This window comes from Prionailurus viverrinus, chromosome D2 (genome assembly GCF_022837055.1).
Source record: "Prionailurus viverrinus isolate Anna chromosome D2, UM_Priviv_1.0, whole genome shotgun sequence".
NCBI classification, from domain to species: Eukaryota; Metazoa; Chordata; class Mammalia; order Carnivora; family Felidae; genus Prionailurus; species Prionailurus viverrinus.
Window position 1 is genome coordinate 75,806,910 of NC_062571.1, and position 20,302 is coordinate 75,827,211.

Here is a 20,302-nt window from a genome sequence, read left to right on the forward strand (position 1 = left end):
TTTGATTGAGCTTGATAATACAATACTATTGTGCCCTCTAACTTTAAAAATATAACACTGTAACTGTAAGAATGAAAAAAGTCTTACAGTGCTTAATAAGACTGAATACAAGAAAAATCTACTCAAGCAGAAGCTCCAATTTAACAAATGAATTTAGCAAATCAGAGTTCTATTGGTCAAATTAATGATCTACATGTGAAGTCAGGGCCCAAGTGTAATACACATAATAACATTTTCAACCCATATTTCATAGATATAAATAGGACAAGTAGCATATCTTGCCCTGATAATTGAACTGAAATGGTTTGCTTTTTTTTCTTTTAGAAGATTAATTAGTATTATTTCAATAACAGCAAAACAGTGTTAATAAAATCATCCTTTTTGAGGATACTGAGTTCTTTGCTGTTCTAATAAAAGCTCTGGTACTCCTGAACCCCAAAACCACCTAATGCTTGATGTTAAAAAAGATGATTACATTCAGATTTCTACTAGAAAAAGGTTATTCAACAAGCAGTAAATTATTTATTAGTAAACATTTGATATACATTGCATTCAATAGGCATGTAATGCCTAGTATGTATCAGACACTAGACTAGGTACTGACAACACAATAAAAACAGCTAGGATATATCAGATACTGGGCTAGGTGCTAAAGACACAATAACAAAGAAAGCAGACATGTTCCTCTGCCTTCCCAGAAAATAATATTGGGGGCAGGTGGAGGGAAAGGCACAGCTAAACAAGAAGTTATAATACGCAGAATGAACTACAGTAATATACTAGGTGTTGCAAAGGCACAGGTGAGGGGCCCAGACTTGGGGGAACAAAGTATCAGAGAATGTTTCCCAAATCAAATGATGTCCAAGCTGCAGCCAAAGTAAGATCACGCCAGCCAAAAAAATAAGAGGGCAGAGAAAAAGGAAGAATTTTCCAGGCCATCGAGTTAACACGGCAAAAGCCAAGAAGAGTACATAAACTGTTCAAGAACTGAAGTAAGTTCAATACACAGGAGCAGAGACATAACATATCAGGCTACAGAAATAAGCAGAAGCAAATAATTAAAGGTTTCCTAAGTCATATGAAAAAGTTTGAACTTCCATCTAGTAGAAAAATGATAATCAGATTTATGCTTTAGAAACAGTCACTCTGAAATGAAGAATAAAGCAAGAGATGTGAAGACTAGAGGCAGAGTAACCAGCTTAGATGAGTGTTTCAGTGCCTGGGTTGGTAGTGGCTAGTGAAGAGAAGTGGACAGGAGCCAAGAGAGAAATAGGAAGCAAACAAGATCTGGTAGTAAATTGGATGTGAGAAGTAAGGGCAAGCGTAGAATCAAGAATTCGTAAGCAAGTAACTCAAAGCTATCATGCACAGATCCTGGGTTTCATCCACAACTTATAATGTTTAGGTACCAAACTTTTTTGTTAGGGGCGCCTGGGTGGCTCAGTCAGTTAAGTGTCCTACTCTGGGTTTCAGTTCAGGTCATGATCTCAGTTTGAGTTCCAGCCCCATGTTGGGCTCCATGCTGATGGTGTGGAGCCTGCTTGGGAGTCTCTCCCCCCCCCCCCCCCCCCCCGCCTGCTCTCTCTCAAGATAAATAAAACTTAAAAAAAAATTTTTTTAATATATAAATTTGTTTGTTAAATGAGTAAATATTTCATATTTGGTGGCAAAAAGATTAAGAGAACAATTTACACTCTAACAACACGAAAACTATGTATTTGGCCATGATAAACATAGCTCTGGCTACAATCAAAAAATAAATAAATAAAAGCTACTTAGGGCAACTGTTTGCAGTAAACAAGACCAAGATACCTCAGACCAGAAGGCAAGTGAGGAACAATATCCAAGGCCAAAGCATGCTAGAAACTGTGGATATTCCAGAATTGCTGGAGCATTTCCTAAGTGTGGTATGGATCCTGGACATCTATTGCTGAGTGACTTTTCTATACATGTCACTTCTGCACCAGAACTAAAATATGATCTGGCCCTGGCATAAAGATAGTCCCTGACCTTCAAGCACTGGAAACTTTACTAAGGCAGGGAGGGACAGGGATCAGAGGCCAAGTGCTTCCTTCAACAGAATACTTTCTGCAACCTGCCCTACCCAAATTTTACAGCTGGGATGATGTTCATCTACAGAGGGTTTATCAACAAAATGTGATTTCACTTGTTTATATTAGCAAATATTAGAAACTAGCAGGCCATCACCAATCCTCAAAGATAATATCAAAAAAGTTACAGTTAAAAAATTAAAATATACCTACATTTATATTATAAAAGTCATCAAATACTAAGGTTAGCAGAAACAATCAAGTTTTAAATAAAAGCAACACTGACATAATAAATGGAATCTGTTAAAGTCTGAAGTATATTCAATCTAAAAAGTTCCACAATTTATATCTAATTCTCTAACATTTTACTCTAAAGGTTAGGTAATTTGGTCAATACTCATCTAGGAAATATTTATAAAATTGTACCTTAATCAAATTAACAAGCCTCCAAATATATATCACAGAGACTACTTTCAACCAGTCCAAAAATCCCAAGGAAGCAAAAATCAGTATGATCAGTTCTTTACCTGCAGCTCCTTCGAGACTCTCTCTAGGTGATTAGTTATCTTTTTAATCAGATCACTGTACATCTGTTCTGAATGCTGCTGGCAGACACATTTATACACACAACTGTGGGGGAAAACCAAAACAGAAAAACCAAGTTAACAACAAAGAACTTCATTCCACCTAAGATGAATGCATACTTTGGATATACGGACACTGGTCAAATAATCGATTCAGGCCTAAAAAACTGACCAATCACAACTTTTAAATAGACGTTTACCTTGCCCCAATCAGTGCTCAGATGAAAGAGATACTACCACCAGCTGCAAATCTTTCAGAGTAATGCATTACACATTTTGCCAGTAGTAGATAATCCAGTATCAGGTGATAATCTGAGAATCTGACTATAACTACCTACAAACTAGCTTCTCACTCAGTCTCTCGTTTCAATGAATATCAAAATAAGGGAGAGAGAGTGATAATTAGCACCAAGTTTCTAACTCACAAAAGGTTTGCAATGTAATCTCTTTGTGCATCACTTGTGTCGAACAACACAACTGTCGCTTTCTCCTCTGTGACAGGGCTGATCTCATGTCCTACCCCAGGTCCTCACTAATTTGCTGTTTCCATTTACCAGGACCCGGGGAACAAAATAACCAAAGACAGAATTGTGTGTCAATAAACATCAACAGATCGAGCAAGGGTCTCCCTGTGAAACAAAAAATGCATTATTTTTGCACCAGATACTGGTCATTCATGTCTTTTTCACTGACCTCCAAAGTTTCTTCATTATGTATAGTGGGGGTAGCAGGCTGAGGTGGGAGGAAGTCTAATCGAGTTGAGGTTAACTCTACCTTGATTCAAAAGCCAATTCTGAAGCAGAAAGTATAAAATCAAACCTCCAACCACCAAGTGTGGAATATACAAATCACTTATAGAGCCTCACCATACATGTATTATATGCATACCTACTGCCGTAATTCAAGGTGTCATGAATCTCAACATACCCTCTCAAACCCAGGCAAATGAAATCTTGACTTACCTGTATATCTGTTCATAGGATATGGGGATATAGTCACCAGGACTCTGGGTTAAAAGCTGATCTATGGCACCATCCAATTTTGGCCAGTAAGTGCTCTTATAATCTTCAATAGTTATAACATTCATTACTAAAAGTAAAAAGTAAAATAAATATTACTACATACCGCATGTAAACACAAATCAAAGCAATTTTGTGCTCTCAAATTCCTTTCACTTATTCTAATTTCTTTGACATTCAATCACCTAAATACAACTCAATTATTATCCCATTTCAAAAACAAGGAAACAGCAACTTTGCCAGGGATTTTAAAGAAGCCATTAATTACGATTTAAAAAGGAATGACCATGAATCCATCTTTAAAAATAAAAACAAAACAAGCAAGTATCTTTGGTTTCCTTTTCCGGTTTTCGTATCTGTTATCAGTGGAGCATTTTCAAACACACGTCACCCTCAAATACATGTTGCCAGTGATGTGACAAGGCAGCCTATCCATGAACCACAACAAAGTTCTGGAAAATTATGAACCTCAACAATCAATCTTCAGCGACACCCCCGAGAAAATTCACGTAACATAGGACTATCCCCATATTATAAGTCCAAATGCTACACTGACAAAAGAGGTTGCTAGAAACCCGCAGGCATTTTTGCACCACCAGCACTTCCTGGACATTACTAAGGCTCGGACTCAGACTCTACCAACTTACACTTGATAAGCCCAACAGAAAAACATCAACGAACTGGAGACTTACACCGAGGCTGACCTCATTCCTACTGTCTGGCTCTCCTTCCTTCACTAAAGGTTTCATAAAGTTTTTACAACAGCTGGTCCTAACAACTTTGAAATCCGGGGTGACAGGGGATTCACACCAATGAAACTCCAACGTTAAAAAGAGCTACTCTGCCCCCGCCCCCTGGAAAAAGGAGCTATCCAAAGAACCTAAAATACCCTGAGTCTTAGAGAACCACCGCCATCTCAAGAGGCAGAAGGTAACAACTACTACATCAAGTATTTTACTACTCATTTTACCAGCAAGTGGGAAGCAGAGTTGACTTCCCTAAGAGTACATGGCTAATTACTGTCAGAAGTACCAGATAAAGAAAGCCTTTACCTACTGATTTCCAAATTCAGCTTCAAGAGGTCTCTCATATGTATGTACCACCTGTCATCGTTGCCCAGTATTTTCTTTAAATGAATTCACTTTTTCTTGCTTAAATTTATTCTTTTTAAAAAATGTTCATTTATTTATCTTTAGAGAGAGAGAGAGAGAGAGAGAGAGAGAGAGAGAGAGAGAGAAAGCGTGCATGCACATGTGTGAGCAGGGGAGGAGCAGACAGGCAGAGAGAGAATCCCAAGCAGGCCCCATGCTCAGAGTGGAGCCCAATGTAGGGCTCAGTCCCACGACCTTGAGATCATGACCTGAGCTGAAATCAAGAGTCAGATGCACAAGTGACTGAGCCACTCAGGCACCCCTCTTGCTTATATTTATTCTAAAGAACACATTCATACGACATGGAATAATCTTAAATGCATTTTGCCAGTTGAGACTCAGACCAAAATGGCTATTATAAGATTCTCATTTATATAAGATGCCAGTAAAGTCAAACTATAAAAAGGAAAACAGACTAGTGGTTGCCAGGGGCCGGAGGGTGGGGAGGACTGTCTACAAAGGGTAACATGGGAGAACAAACTGTTTTGTGTAGAATCGTCTGGGTGGATACGCCACTCCAGGCAGTTGTCAAAACCAACAGAAATTTATACAATAAGTAAATTTACCGTGTGAAAATGTAAAAAAACAAAACAAAAATCAAGCAGGATGGGGTAGTAAAGATGGAATGAAAATCTTGACCAATGAATTCCTGCACTGAAGGGAATGAAGAAAGAAAAGTTTTGGCTACATAAAAGGCTAAAACCGAACGGAACTGTATATGCACGCACACACAGACACACAGACACACACAAAAGGGTGGACGAAGCCAGATCACAGAGGGCCTTAGAGGACATTTTAAAGACTGGCTTTTACTCTAAGTAAGATGGGGACATCTGGAGAGTTTTGAATGGAGAAGTGACGTGTTCTGACTTGGGTTTTCTATGGGTCATCCAGCTGCTATGCTGGGAGTAAGCAAAATGAGGAGGCTGTGAGATGATGGAGGTTGAACCAGGTGGTAGCAGTGAGGGTGAGAGAGGTCAGACTTTGTACACATTTTACAGACTGAGCCAACTAGATTTGCTGACAGTCTAGATGTGAGATATGACAGAAGGGTCCAGAATGACTCCAAAGTTTCTGGCCTGAGCACCAAAGGATGGGGTTGCTGTGTACTGAGATGAGAATGGATGTAAGAGAAGCTCAGCATATCTGAGAATACAGCAGAAATTGTTGGTGCCCCACCCGTTTACTCTGTCCACAAACACAAAGGCCACTGTCAGCGATCTACCGAAAGTGATTTTCTCTTCTATGTGGTTCTAGTTTATTGAATCTCCTGTATCACCTAAACCAGATCACATACCCACTCTACACCAAAAGGTGAGGCTTAACGAAGGTAAGTGACATGCTCAGAAAGAAAACTTCAAGTACAGAAGGCAAGAATTAACATAATCATCCCATGGCACCCCAACTGCTGAGTTCGATGATCTCCACCTCTGCTTGCAACTGGAAAGCACTCCTACTTCTCAACCACAGGCTTTACACTTCAGCAAATCACCAAGTCAAGGATACAAAGGAGAAAAAAGAATCTAAAATGTAAAATCCTGCGGCTGTAAGTACAGAATGGAGTCCCACTACAGAAGCAGTAATTGCTGATGCCTCTCAGGTATCTTTCATGTGGCATTTTTTTTTTTTTAATATTCTGCTTTTAAGTATCTCTGAAAAGAGACTTTAAAACCAAAATGAAAAAGGCGTGATCACAGAAGAAAATCTTAAAGCCTATTTCCACATCAAAAAAAGCCGTATCTATTTCCACTTTACATTTCCATCTATAAATATAATATACGTCTATTTCTACATATATTTTGCTTGGAAAATAAATAAATAAGTAGCCAATTCGGCTGACCTTTATTAAATGCTGGCTATTACAGACTATCTGTGTTTCTTCCCCCAAAATTCATATGGTGAAATCCTAACCTCCAATGTGATGGTACTGGGAAGGGCCTCTGGAAGGTAATTAGGTCATGGGAGTGAGGCCCTCACAAATGGAATTATGCATTTGTGCACTCCTTATGCAATAGAAGTCGCCAGCAAGAAGACAGTCTACAGGAACCAGGAAGCGGGCCCTTGCCAGACTGAATTCGCCAGCACCTTCATCTTGGACTTCCCAGCCTTCAGAACCGTAAGAAATAAGTTTCTGTGATTTTTAAGCCATGCAGTCTCTGATATTGTTGTAACAGCTGAGTGGATTAAGACACTAGCTAACATCACTTTCTTCTAGGAAACCAGCTGATCTTCACCATGGTAGCAAAAGAACAGAATACAGGCAAGCATCAAGAGAACCAGAGGTAGTATGAAGAATGAGCACATGTTGGTGTAAACTCTTAGCCAAAGATTAGGAAGGTTTTTCATGCCAATCTGCAATCAACACTTAAAATGACAATCCAAGAAACTTCAAGGTATCTATTATTTCCTTGCTAATCTCAACCTAATCCCTGATTTAAAAAAATATATACACATACATACAAAGCATGTGTTTGTATGTGTGCAGTATGTAGCCTTGAATTTTAAAACTAGATCCTCTTGTTAGAGAAACATAGTCAATCACTCTCAACTTTGTCCACAAAGAAGTTCAGACTGACCGAAAGAAATATAAAGCATGGACACTGAACAAAAATTACCATTAAATTTCTAAATTTTATCTAGGTTGTGTTTTCCAGCTTGAAAATAATGCACTACTTTTTAAGCAGTTTTTTTTTTAATTTTTTTTTCAACGTTTTTTATTTATTTTTGGGACAGAGAGAGACAGAGCATGAACGGGGGAGGGGCAGAGAGAGAGGGAGACACAGAATCGGAAACAGGCTCCAGGCTCTGAGCCATCAGCCCAGAGCCCGACGCAGGGCTCGAACTCACAGACCGCGAGATCCTGACCTGGCTGAAGTCGGACGCTTAACCGACTGCGCCACCCAGGCGCCCCTTAAGCAGTTTAAAGGTATTAAAACTCAAAACCCAACAAGGCCCAGGTCAGTAATATAAATGAGTAAAGCAGGCCTAGTATAAAAATCAGAACAATGAGCATTTCAATGAACTGAAGAATGCAGTGCTCTCTAGAGACAGTCCAGTTCAAAAAATGTAAAATCCCTAATGTTAGCCTCAAAACATCATGCCACAAGACTTAAACCTAGAAACACGTATTTATTAGATAGCAAGTTCATGCAGTCTAAGTCCTACTGAGAAAGTTGCTTAGTTGATCTTTACTAAAATAAAGTGAAATAAAGTCTAAAACACATGGAATAGTTGAAATCTAAGGTTCGGGAATATTAGCAGGTTATTAATAAATAATAAACTATTAGAGATATATAATTCATACGAGGCAGGAATACATATGTTCAATTCTCATACTTATTTATCCAAGTAATTCATCAAAACTTGACATATTACATACTGTCCATCTCCCTCAAACTAGACACTCGCCCCCTGGAGGAGGAATTTACTACTACAGCCCCAACTCCCGCCAAAGAGTGCCTAGCACATGACAAGTACTCACTAACACGTGAATTAATTTACCGAAAACCAAAATAAATGCTTACTATAAAAACAGTTGATGGCATACCACTTAGTGGTTGTTCTGGAATCAAAGTTTAAAGCATATTTTATTTCACACAGACTGAAGCAAACCAGGTTAAGTTCTACTATTCCTTTTGAATTTCTTTGTTATTTGTTTGTAAGGAAGGGGAAGATATATTCAGAAATAATATCAGACATTATTAATTTATACTTGGTCTACTGCAAGACCTTTCATTACCTTATATTAGTGGTTCTCCAAGCATGATACTCAGAACAGTGTCAGTATCATCTAAACTTGTTGTAAATGCCAACTGCCAGGCCCTAGCCCAAAACTACTGAATCAGAAACTTGGAGAGGAGCGGGAGTGATTCACAATACAGGAATCTGTTTACCAAGCACCCCAGGTGATTCTTACACCTGCTCAAGTCTGAATGAGACCCACAGCCTAATGCTACTCCAGCAGCTCAGGACAGCCAGGGTCACAGGTGTATTCCGAACAACTTGTAGAGTCAAATAAAGGTGTAAATGTATCGAAGAAGAATGGTGAAACAACAGCTAGGAGCTGTTTTCATATCAAAAATTCCTTAACTTTATATATTCCTCTATGTCTCTTTTCTTCCCACCAAGAACACTGCCTTCATTCAGAATTGACTCCTGAAGAATACAGCAAAGGCAGGGCAGGGCGCCCGGGGGACTCAGTGGGTTAAGCATCAGACTTCGGCTCAGGTCACCATCTCACAGTTCGTGAGTTCAAGCCCTGTGACGGGCTCTGTGCTGACAGCTCAGAGCTTGCAGCCTGTTTCGGATTCTGTGTCTCCCTTTCTCTCTGCCTCAGTCCCAACCCCCTCCCCACCGCCCCGCCGCCCACCCCCCATGCTCTGTCTCTGTCTCACCCTCAAAAATAAACAAACTTTAAAAAAAAATACAACAAAGGCAATTACAAATTAAATGATTAAGCCAAATTTAATAGGCCAAATTATGTCTCAAATGCAATGACTTCTTAGATTAACTATAATTAATGACAACTAGATAAGGTGACAGAATGGACTAGGGCAAAAAGCTCTGGGTTTTCTATTTAACTCTGGCTAGTGTATGTGATCTTGGGGAAAAAAGTATGACTTCTTATTGCCATAGTCTGCCTGCCCATCCATCATCAGTAACAATCCAGTAAACCTGTGTTGTCCAAAACATTACCACCTGGTAGAATGCTCTACTCTCTCCAGCACAACGGGATGACTGAACACTTTCAAGTAATGGACAGAGAGAAGCTGAAGGCCAAGAACAAAGCCTGGGGGTTGGGGGAAAGTCCGTGGGAATGAAGAAAAGGAATAGAATAAAACAGGAGACTCTGAAGCAGAACAAAGTAATGTATTCTAATAAATAAATGGGGTGTTAACTAAAAAAAAGAAATTTCCAATTATTTATTTCTCTCAAAAGGAAAATAACTTGATACTGACACAAGAGATCGTTAATACTTAGCTGTTCATAAGAGAACTAGCTGGTTTAAAAAAAAAAATAGTAACAGGGGTTACCAAATACTTTAAATATCCTTTCCCTTAGGAGAAAAAAACCCCTACAAGTTAGGTATATTCTGATTTGCCAATAGAGGAGGGCAGCTAATGTTAAGTCCTAATGAAGCAACTGTTAATGTTAAGTCCTAATGAAGCAACTGTTTCTTAAGTAGGCAAAAACCTGGGGCACCTGGGTGGCTCAGTAGGGTGAGTGTCCAACTGTGGCTCAGGGCATGATCTCACAGTTCATGGGTTCAAGTCCTGCATCAGGCTTTGCCCTGACAACATGGAATCTGCTTCAGATTCTCTGTCTCCCTCTCTCTCTGCCCCTCACATGCGTGTTCTCATTCTCTCTCTCTCTCTCTCTCTCTCTCTCTCTCTCAAAAATAAATAAGTAAGCATTAAAAAAAAAAAAAAGCAGGCAAAAACCTTTTAAAAGTTCCATGCTTCAGGTATTTGTTTAGGAAGTTTCTAAGACTTAGAGTTTGTGGTTTCATTCAATTAAATACTATGGACAATATAAAATGTCTCCTGTGATCAAGAAATCATTCCATGTAAAAATGAAGTTACATTCACATAAACAATTAACACTACTATCTTATTTTTATTTCTGTAAGTCCTTATTAATATTGTTTAAAGTTTCTGTGCTTCCCACCCCATCCTATCCTATCCTCCCCAAACAGAATCCACAAAAGACTTTTTACATACTAACTATATGAAACTAAATATATAACCTGCTTTGCCTTGGTTAAAATAACATGTTTCTTTCCTAAAAACACTGTAAAACTTGTATAGGAAAAACATTTCATTATTGTTTTACTGCTTAAAAATCCACACATTTCTCAATTTGACAAAATGTAATGAAATGTAATGACGCAAATGTCCTTCATCACTACTTGATCAGAAAACCAGCTACAGCAGCCAAACAGCAACAATGAAATCTACATACCTCTAGAAGAATTACTACACATTATTGTACAATTACAACATCACACTTGAGACTGTGACACACATCCTAAAACGAACATGTTATAACAGTATATATGAAAAGGTCAAGGGCTATCATTATAGCTCTAATTCCAACTAATCCCAAATCTCTTAATATTCATATAGAAAGTATCTGTTCAACTGAATACACAGGTGTAAACCATGCCAAGTGCAAGTCTGCCATAGTTTTAGAAGTCTGCTGATTTCTTCAAAGACTTAAACAAGTCAATCTCTCCGTGACATTAAGACCAGGTAAGTTTAACTTTGAAGTAGTAGCCTAAGGCAGTGTGTGCTGAGGTGCAAGCTCACTCATCAAAAAGTGAGCTAATTTTGCCCTGCAGGACCCTGAGAAGTTCAGGGCTCGAAGACAGGATACAAGGAGTATGGGTTAGAAGCAGAGAATGGGCAGTGGGAAGGAAGGAAGATTGGTTGCATGTCTACAGAAGGGTTATTCTGTGCAAAAACTGAAAGATAAAAGCCTGGGACTCTGAGACATAGATACATTAAGGAGGTAAGAGGTACCTGCACAAACGTGTGTACAAAGCACAGGGCTGATTTAAGTAAAAGCCAAAAGTCAACAGAAGAGGGGCATCTGGATGGCTCAGTTGGTTGAGCATCCAACTCTTGATTTCAGCTCAGGTTATAATCCCAAGGTCATGGGATTGAGCCCCGCATCAGGCTCCGTACTGAGTGTGGAGCCTGCTTGAGATTCTCCCTCCATCTCGCTCTCTCTTTCTCACTTTCTCCCTCTACCCCTCACCCCCACTTGCTCGCTCTAAAATAAAAAATAAATAAAAAGATTAAAAAGTCAACATAAGAAATGCTCAAACATCTAATCCTGCTCCTTTTTGTAAGTTAGGGAATGCCATGGACCAGGAAAAATGTACTTTACTTCCTGTTCCACTTACCTCTCCCCCACCATTCTCCCAGAATGAAGATCCTCCCTCTAGAGAAACTCAACAGTGCCAGAGAAAAGATATTCACATACTAATATTGGCAGTTCTCCAACAAAATAGCAGCTCTGCATCTAAATAGCCTAAAATGAAGGCCAACACTTATACTTGGTAAGGTCCCTTGTAAACACACAACTACCACAATTAGCCTTTTTCAGTTTTAAGTATGAACAGACTACTACAGATCACCCATATCTGCAGAAAGTTGACATGAGAAATCAAAACAAAAATTGAAAAGATAAAAAGAAAGATATGAGAACTTTTTAAAAACTTTAAAAAACCCATATAATTACTATCCTTGGAGATGTAAAATAAAAACTAAAGACTGCCATGAAAAAGAAGCAATCCAAATGATCTTAATGTAAAAATATAGCAACTGTTAAAAAAAAAACCAACTGAAGAAAATATCAAATTCTCCCAAAACATTGAGGAAAAGATTAAATATGGCAAAAGTAGTTAACAGAAGACAAAAACAGGAAATTTAACATATAACTACCAATAATTCCAGAAAAAAAGAAAGAATAGAAAAAACATAAAGGGAAAAAAATATTGACACATGAAAATAAGAAAACATCCCAGAAATTTTCTCAAGGGGAAAAAAGGTCACATACAAAAGAACAAAAATTATTTTTTTTAATGAAATTTATTGTCAAACTGGTTTCCATACAACACCCAGTGCTCATCCCAACAGGTGCCCTCTTCAATGCCCATCACCCATTTTCCCTACCCCCCCCCACCCCCCCATCAACCCTCAGTTTATTCTCAGCATTTAAGCGTCTCTTATGGTTTGCCTCCTTCCCTCTCTGTAACTTTTCCCCCCCTTCTCCTCCCCCTTGGTCTTCTGTTGAGTTTCTCAGGATCCACATATGAATGAAAACATCTGGTATCTGTCTTTCTCTGCCTGACTTATTTCACTTAGCATAACACTCTCCAGTTCCATCCACATTGCTACAAATGGCCAGATTTCATTCTTTTGCATTGCCAAGGAGTATTCCATTGTATATATAAACCACATCTTCTTTATCCATTCATCAGTTGATGGACATTTTGGCTCTTTCCATAATTTGGCTATTGTCAAAAGTACTGCTATAAACATTGGGGTACGAGTGCCCCTCTGCATCAGCACTCCTGTATCCCTTGGGTAAATTCCTAGCAGTGCTATTGCTGGGTCATAGAGTAGATCTATTAATTTTTTGAGGAACCTCCACACTGTTTTCCAGAGCGGCTGCACCAGTTTGCATTCCCACCAATAGTGCAAGAGGGTTCCCATTTCTCCACATCCTCTCTAGCATCTAGAGTCTCCTGATTTGTTCATTTTAGCCACTCTGACCAGAGTGAGGTGGTATCTCAGTGTGGTTTTGATTTGTATTTCCCTGATGAGGAGTGACATTGAGCATCTTTTCATGTGCCTGTTGGCCATCTGGATGTCTTCTTTAGAAAAGTGTCTATTCATGTCTTCTGCCTATTTCTTCAATGAATTATTTGTTTTTCGGGTGTGGAGTTTGGTTAGTTCAAAAGAACAAGAATTAAAATGGCACCCGAAGTCTCCAGTGTAATACTGCAAGCTTAAATTCAATGAAGCAACGCTTTAAATTCCAAGGAAAAGTTATTTTCAGTTAATAATTCTATACCCAGTCAAAACATCAATCAAGTGTGAAAGCAGAATTTTTAGACATGGAAAGACAAAACTTTATTATATATACACATTTTCTCAGGAAGCTACTAGAAGATAAGTTCTACACACACACACACACACACACACACACACACACACACACACACACACACCGGAAAACACTATCTGGGAAGCCCCTGAGTAGCAACTGGGCAGTGGCCCTAAAGAATAAATAGAAACAGAGTAACAGTTTCACAAGCAGACACGAAAATACTGATTAATGGAACATTTTTAAAATACCAGTGACAGATACATGGTGAATCTGATGAAGCCACTGAAGAGTTTTAAAAATAAGTTTGACACATTATGTAAGTGTAAACAAAGCAACTAATAACGAAGATCTATGTGTAGGAAAATGTAATCCGAATGCATTCCTGGCCATAATCATAATGTAAAGATGGCTTATTAATTGATCCAAAAATTGTGGTATTAAAAGAATTGAGGGGTAAGGTAGGTAGAAGTATAAGAGAACTAAAACCTCATATTAATAACAGGAAGCCAACAGATCATATAAAAGTGAAAAATTAAGCAATAACAGCAACTGAAGTATGTAGATAAATACTAGAAGAAACAGCTAAATGAACAAAAAGTTGACTCTGAGTTAGAGGGTTAGGAATGGAAAGTGGAAGAGGAGGGAACCACTGATTTTCATTACATAGGTTTTCATATAGTTTAAGTTTTTAAATGATAAACCTGTACCTTAATAAAAACAAAGTTTTGTGCTGTTTTGTATTAAGGCCAATGAGTTTGGTGAATCTCAAATGCTCAGAAAAACAAATGTACTGGAAAGAAATTTTTGTTTCAGTATTTCAGGATTTCCAATATTCTAAGGCACACGGAATGAGAAAGCTCAGATTTTACCAACTGCGCACTAGACCTTTCTATGTGACTATTCCATAGACCTTAAAAAAGACACACACACACACACAGAAACACACACACACACACACACACACCTCTACCTACCTATACTCTTCCCACATCTATATCCTCCCTCCTTCACCACCAAATTTTATAGACTCTAGTCCCCAAATATTTCTAAAATCTGAAAAATGATCTCTTCCAATACTTTATTCATTCACATCATCATTTCTTGTCTAGACTACAACAAATTACAGCCCCCTAGCTAGTCTCAAGGCCTCCATTCTCTCTTTTCTAATCTAAATTAACACGCTAAGACAAATTTTGCCAAGCTGACTCCCTTAATACCCTCTGTGGCTCCTATTCCTACAGGAGAAAATCCTATCTTTAACATGGCAAGCCCCTCACATCTACACATCTTTCTATCCATTTAGGTTTAATCTGTACCACTCCCTCCTCAAACCCTGTGTTCCAACAATTTCAACTCTGGGTCTTAAGCACAGGCTGCTCCCTCTGCAAAGGAAGTCTCCTTGAGCCCAATCTTGCCTCCTCAATCCACCTGACAAACTTTTATTGGTTTTCATAAAGATTCTCTTTTTCCTCTATGCTACATTGCACTTATATAACTTTACTATAGCATTTAATCATAACGTATCATAATTATCTGTCATCATCTTCCACACTAACCTCTATCTCATCAACAGAGACTAAAGTATTACCCTGGCATACAGAAGACCCTAAATAAATATTTGATGAATAAAATGCCATTCAGATGTCTGGTCAGAACAACTGCAACTACAAAGTATGGACCTATATATAACTCTACCCATAGAGGTTAATAGCCTAATGACTACAAAAGTAGAAAGAAAAAGGGAAAGCCAGTTTCTCCTGCCAAGACATGTTACAAAAGGCTATCAATAATAATTTTTATATGGTATTTAACAGTTTACCATGTGATTACATACAGTCTACAGCTTACAGGGTTACAGTTTAAAGAGGAAGTAAGCACGGCACCTGGGCAGCTCAGTCTGTTAAGCGTCCCAACTCTTGGTTTCAGCTCAGGTCATGATCTCACAGTCCATGAGATCGAGCCCCACATGGGGCTCTGTGCTTACAGTGTGGAGCCTGCTTGGGATTCTCTGTCCCTCCCCTGTTTTTGTGTTTGTTCTCCCTCTCTCCCTCCCTCCTCCCTCCCTCTCTCTCTCAAAATAAATAAACATTAAAAAAATAATAAAGAGGAAGCAAGCAGCATTCATTTCCTTTAGGGATTTGGGACTGGGCCTTATATAAACATTACAATGACTTTCCCTTAAGGTTTCATCAGTGTCACTTTATGCAATACATGTCAAAAATGGCAAGACAAGACTCCCAATGAGATCCTGGAATCCGGCCAATCAATCAGTATCACAGTGCCACTTACTGCGGCACAACTCCACTAAACTGAAAGGTAAGAAAATACCCAGTAACGACCAACAGATGCTATAAACCGAGCATATTTTAAGACCTGAATGTATTAACTGATACGCTTGCCAAAGGATCAACCAATCTGGAAACTGGCAGATGCAAAGGGTAGGATTTACGAAAATCAGTTAACACTTTTCATCCAATTCAAAAGTCCATTTTAACACATTTTTAATCATTAATTAAAAAAAAAAAACAGTGATTTCACGGAGTTCAATTTAAAATACCGTGAAACTGGGGCGCCTGGGTGGCACAGTCGGTTAAGCGTCCGACTTCAGCCAGGTCACGATTTCGCGGTGCGTGAGTTCGAGCCCCGCGTCGGGCTCTGGGCTGATGGCTCAGAGCCTGGAGCCTGTTTCCGATTCTGTGTCTCCCTCTCTCTCTGCCCCTCCCCCGTTCATGCTGTGTCTCTCTCTGTCCCAAAAAAAAATAAATAAACGTTGGAAAATAAAATAAAATAAAATACCGTGAAACTTTTGTTTACCTGAAGAGAAACATTTGGTGCACTAGGTTAATCACTTTCCTAAGACCACTGCACAGTATTGTCAGTCAAGGCAAGATCCCCCCCACTGTCCCTGTCTTTATCCGTCTTTATCCCCTCACTGCCTTTTACCCTCAAACCTCAGTCCCACCTGCCTCCATCCCCAATACTTTGCAACAGGGAACCATTCATTCCACTCTATTTAATATATTTGCAGTATGAGCAGATGTGACGTGCTACATCTGAGCAAAAGCTTTAAAAGCCATTTAGTGCTTCTGTCCACTTTCCTCTGTTTGCCTCTGCCAAGAGTGACAGGACCCAGAAAAGAGCTGCTCTTGCAAATGAGAGGACATGTGAAAAGCCACAGCCAACTGCCAGCCACAAATATAACATGAGCAAGAATAAACCTGCGCTGTTCCATAAGCTCCTGAGATGTGGGGAGTTATTATCACAGAAAGCTAACCAATGTAGAATGTAAAGCTGAACTAAATAATTACACTTCCCAAATCGGATTCCACCAATGAGACACATCTGAGTGAAATCTGGAAGGCCAAAGTGAGACAAAGGATGTATTATTGCTGCCGGCGATTCTGGCAAGTCAAGAGACGTTAGAATTTGTGGCATCCCAACTCCAAGTTCCAGGGTCTGGTGACCAGCTTCAGGGATGAGGGAGGCAGGTGTGATGACGTAAGCATAATGGTGTCGCAGCACCAGCAGGAGCCTGCCCTCAGCTCGAGTGGAGCAGCCTCACTGACTTCTATACCTCCAACCTCTTCAACAATTTTTCAAGGACCTAATTCCAGTATTAAATCTCTTCTTGCTTTGGATACCTAGTGATTGCTTGCACTGAACTATAAATGATAAAGTATTTGGTACTGGAGTAGTTAAGGACACACTCTCATAAGCTAGAAAGCTGGCTCTGGTTTTCCCATCTAGTTGGATTTTTTTTGTTTTTAAGTTTATTTCTTTTGAGAGAGAGAGAGAGAGAGAGAGAGAGAGAGAGAGAGAGAAAGAGTACGTGAGCTGGGGAGCGGCAGAGACAGAAGGAGAGAATCCCAAGCAGGCTCTGCGCTGGCAACACAGAGTCTGACATGGGGCTCGAACTCATGGGCCAAGAGATCATGACCTGAGATAAAACCGAGTCAGACACTCAACCAACTGAGCCACCCAGGCACCCTGCGATCTAGGTGGATTTAGAAAAGGATGACAGTGCCAACATCAGATAACATAATACAACAGGACCTGCCAGGCATCAGTAAAGAGTTAAATTATCACCTATGGATACCCAGAATAAAGTTCTTGAGGAAACGACATGGCAGACTGTTCTGGCAGTTATGATGGAAATGAGAAACACAGACTGTGGAGTAAACTGATTCTGGTAACAGGTGAAAACTTTAAGAAAATTATTAGCTCAATGAACAAAGACCAAAGAGCATCCGTGACTGTCATAAAAGAATCTCTTAATTCTTACAGGCACAGGGTTGACATAGCTAAAAAATCAGAAATAGAATGATCCTGCAAGTTACACACAGTAACCATACAAAAATAATTTAAAGCTTAGATAAATCTCTTAAGTGAAAGGGTACTGACTGTGAAACAGTACGACCTTGAGACTTGAAATGGAACCAGTCTGGTGGACTCTGATCAATCTGGGAACTCTGATCTCACAAAAGTCACTGAGCCTTCCCTGCCTAAGAAGTACCCGTCCTCCACAATATGAGGCTAGTCTTTACCTAACTAAAGACTCTGTCATGACATTACCTGAAACCTACGAGGGAATGCAGATCTCCACATGCCTTACCTACAAGCTGTCCCTAAACCTCCAACTAAATCAGATTCTCCAGGGGAACAAGTACTAAATATAAACCAGTGGGAGTCAGCTTACATTCCAAAAAACACTACAGACTCTTGGAAGACTCTAAGATGTCCAAAGACATTAATATCTTATGTTGGAGGGGTGCCTGGGTGGCTCAGTCAGTTAAGCATCCAACTTCAGCTCAGGTCATGATCTCATGGTTCGTAAGTTCGAGCCCTACGTTGGGCTCTGTGCTGACACCTCGAAGTCTGGAGCCTGCTTCAGATTCTGTGTCTCCCTCTCTCTGTACCCCTTGCCCGCTCACACTCTCTCTCTCAAAAACAAACATTGGGGGCTCAGTCGGTTAAGTCTCCAACTTCAGCTCAGATCATGACCTCACGGTTTGTGGGTTCAAGCCACAAGTCGGGCTCTGTGTTGACAGCTCAGAGCCTGGAACCTACTTCAGATTCTGTTTCCCTTTCTCTCTGCTCCTCCCCACTCATGCTCCCTCTCAAAAATAAAATAAACATTAAAAAAAATTTTAAATAAATATTTAAAAATTTAAAAAAAGAAAATACTTTATGTTAACAAAAACCTAGAGAATACACATGGGATCAGAGTCTACGGGTACTGAGTAGAAGGAAACATAACTTTAGATAACACTTAAGTTATCAAAAGGAATATACTCACTAAAGATTATTTATTGCACTACCTCAAGCAACTAGATATGGTTATCACAGTTTGCTCCGTTAACTGGCTCAAACCTGGACTCAGTGATGGCCTACATTATAAACAGCTCGATCTCCTGCTGAATAAAAGCAGGATTAACAGCAGATCAGATACCAAGGAAGACGTAGCAATGGAAACTATATGAACTGAGGCACAGGGAGGGGAAAAAAAAAAACGAAAAAAGATAATGATCAGAATCTCGGTGATTCAGGGCACAATAACAAGTGTTCTAACAATATGTGTAACTGACGGGGAATGGTAAATCTAAATACGTATATATATTCACATATACATATAAAATGAACGATAATGTTCCAAATTTGACAAATACTTTCTTTTTTTCTTAATGTTTATTTACTTTTGAGAGACAGAGAAAGAGCATGAGCAGATGAGGGGCAGAGAGAGAGGGAGACACAGAATCCGATGCAGGCTCCAGGCTCTGAGCTGTCAGCACAGAGCCCAAAGCAGGGTGTGGGGCTCAAATCCACGAACTATAAGATCATGACCTGAGCCAAAGTCGAACGCTTAACTAACTGAGCCATCCAGGCACCCCAAATTTGACAAATTCTAAAACCCTACAAATCCAAGAATCTCAATGAATAAAAAGAATAAACATAAAGAAAACCCTACCCCAAGGAATGTAACAACTAAACTGCTGAAAACTTAAGGCATAAATGAAAATCCTAAGAGCAACCAGAAAAAAAAAGACACGTTAGAGAGAGTAACAAAGACAAGACTATACAGACATTTATTAAATAAGAAACAAGGCAGGCCAGAAGACAAGGAAAAACATCTTTAAAGTGTTGACAAAGAAAAACACAACAAAACACAAATTGCCCATCTAGAATTCTATATCCAACAAAAATATCCTTAGAAAATAAAGGTAAAGTTGGCACAAAAACAGACACTCAAATCAATGGAACAGAATAGAGAATGCAGAAATGGACCCCCACAAACATATGGCCAACTAATCTTTGACAAAGCAGGAAAGAATATCCAATGGAATAAAGGCAGTCTCTTCAGCAAGTGGTGCTGGGAAAACTGGACAGCAACATGCAGAAGAATGAACCTGGACCTACTTTCTTACACCATACACAAAAATAAACTCAAAATGAATGAAAGACCTAAATGTAAGACAGGAAGCCATCAAAATCCTTGAGGAGAAAGCAAGCAAAAACCTTTTTGATCTTGGCCGCAGCAACTTCTTACTTAACACACCTCTGGAGCCAAGGGAAACAAAAGCAAAAATGAACTATTGGGAACTCATCAAAATAAAAAGCTTCTGCACAGTGAAGGAAACAATCAGCAAAGCTAAAAGGAAACCGACAGAATGGGAGAAGATATTTGCAAACAACATATCAGATAGAGGGTTAGTATCTAAAATCTATAAAGAACTTATCAACTCAACACCCAAAAAACAAATAATCCAGTGAAGAAATGGGCAAAAGACATGAATAGACACTTCTCCAAAGAAGACATCCAGATGGCCAACTGACACATGAAAAAATGCTCAACATCACTCACCATCAGGGAAATACAAATC

At 39.3% G+C, this 20,302-nt stretch overlaps 1 protein-coding gene across 2 annotated transcripts in view; it reads right to left on the bottom strand.

Moving 5' to 3' along the window:
• CACUL1 (CDK2 associated cullin domain 1) overlaps positions 1-20,302 on the bottom strand; it is a 74,359-nt gene that overhangs the window by 44,202 nt on the left and 9,855 nt on the right. For both annotated transcript variants that reach the window (XR_007145337.1, XM_047825239.1), the window contains exons 2-3: positions 3,598-3,724; positions 2,579-2,681 (exon numbers count right to left, since the gene is read on the bottom strand). Coding sequence is in view for 1 of the 2 variants with exons in the window: in XM_047825239.1 (XP_047681195.1) it covers positions 2,579-2,681; positions 3,598-3,724 (230 nt within the window). In the remaining variant the exon portion in view is untranslated. The remainder of the gene's footprint in view (positions 1-2,578; positions 2,682-3,597; positions 3,725-20,302) is intronic.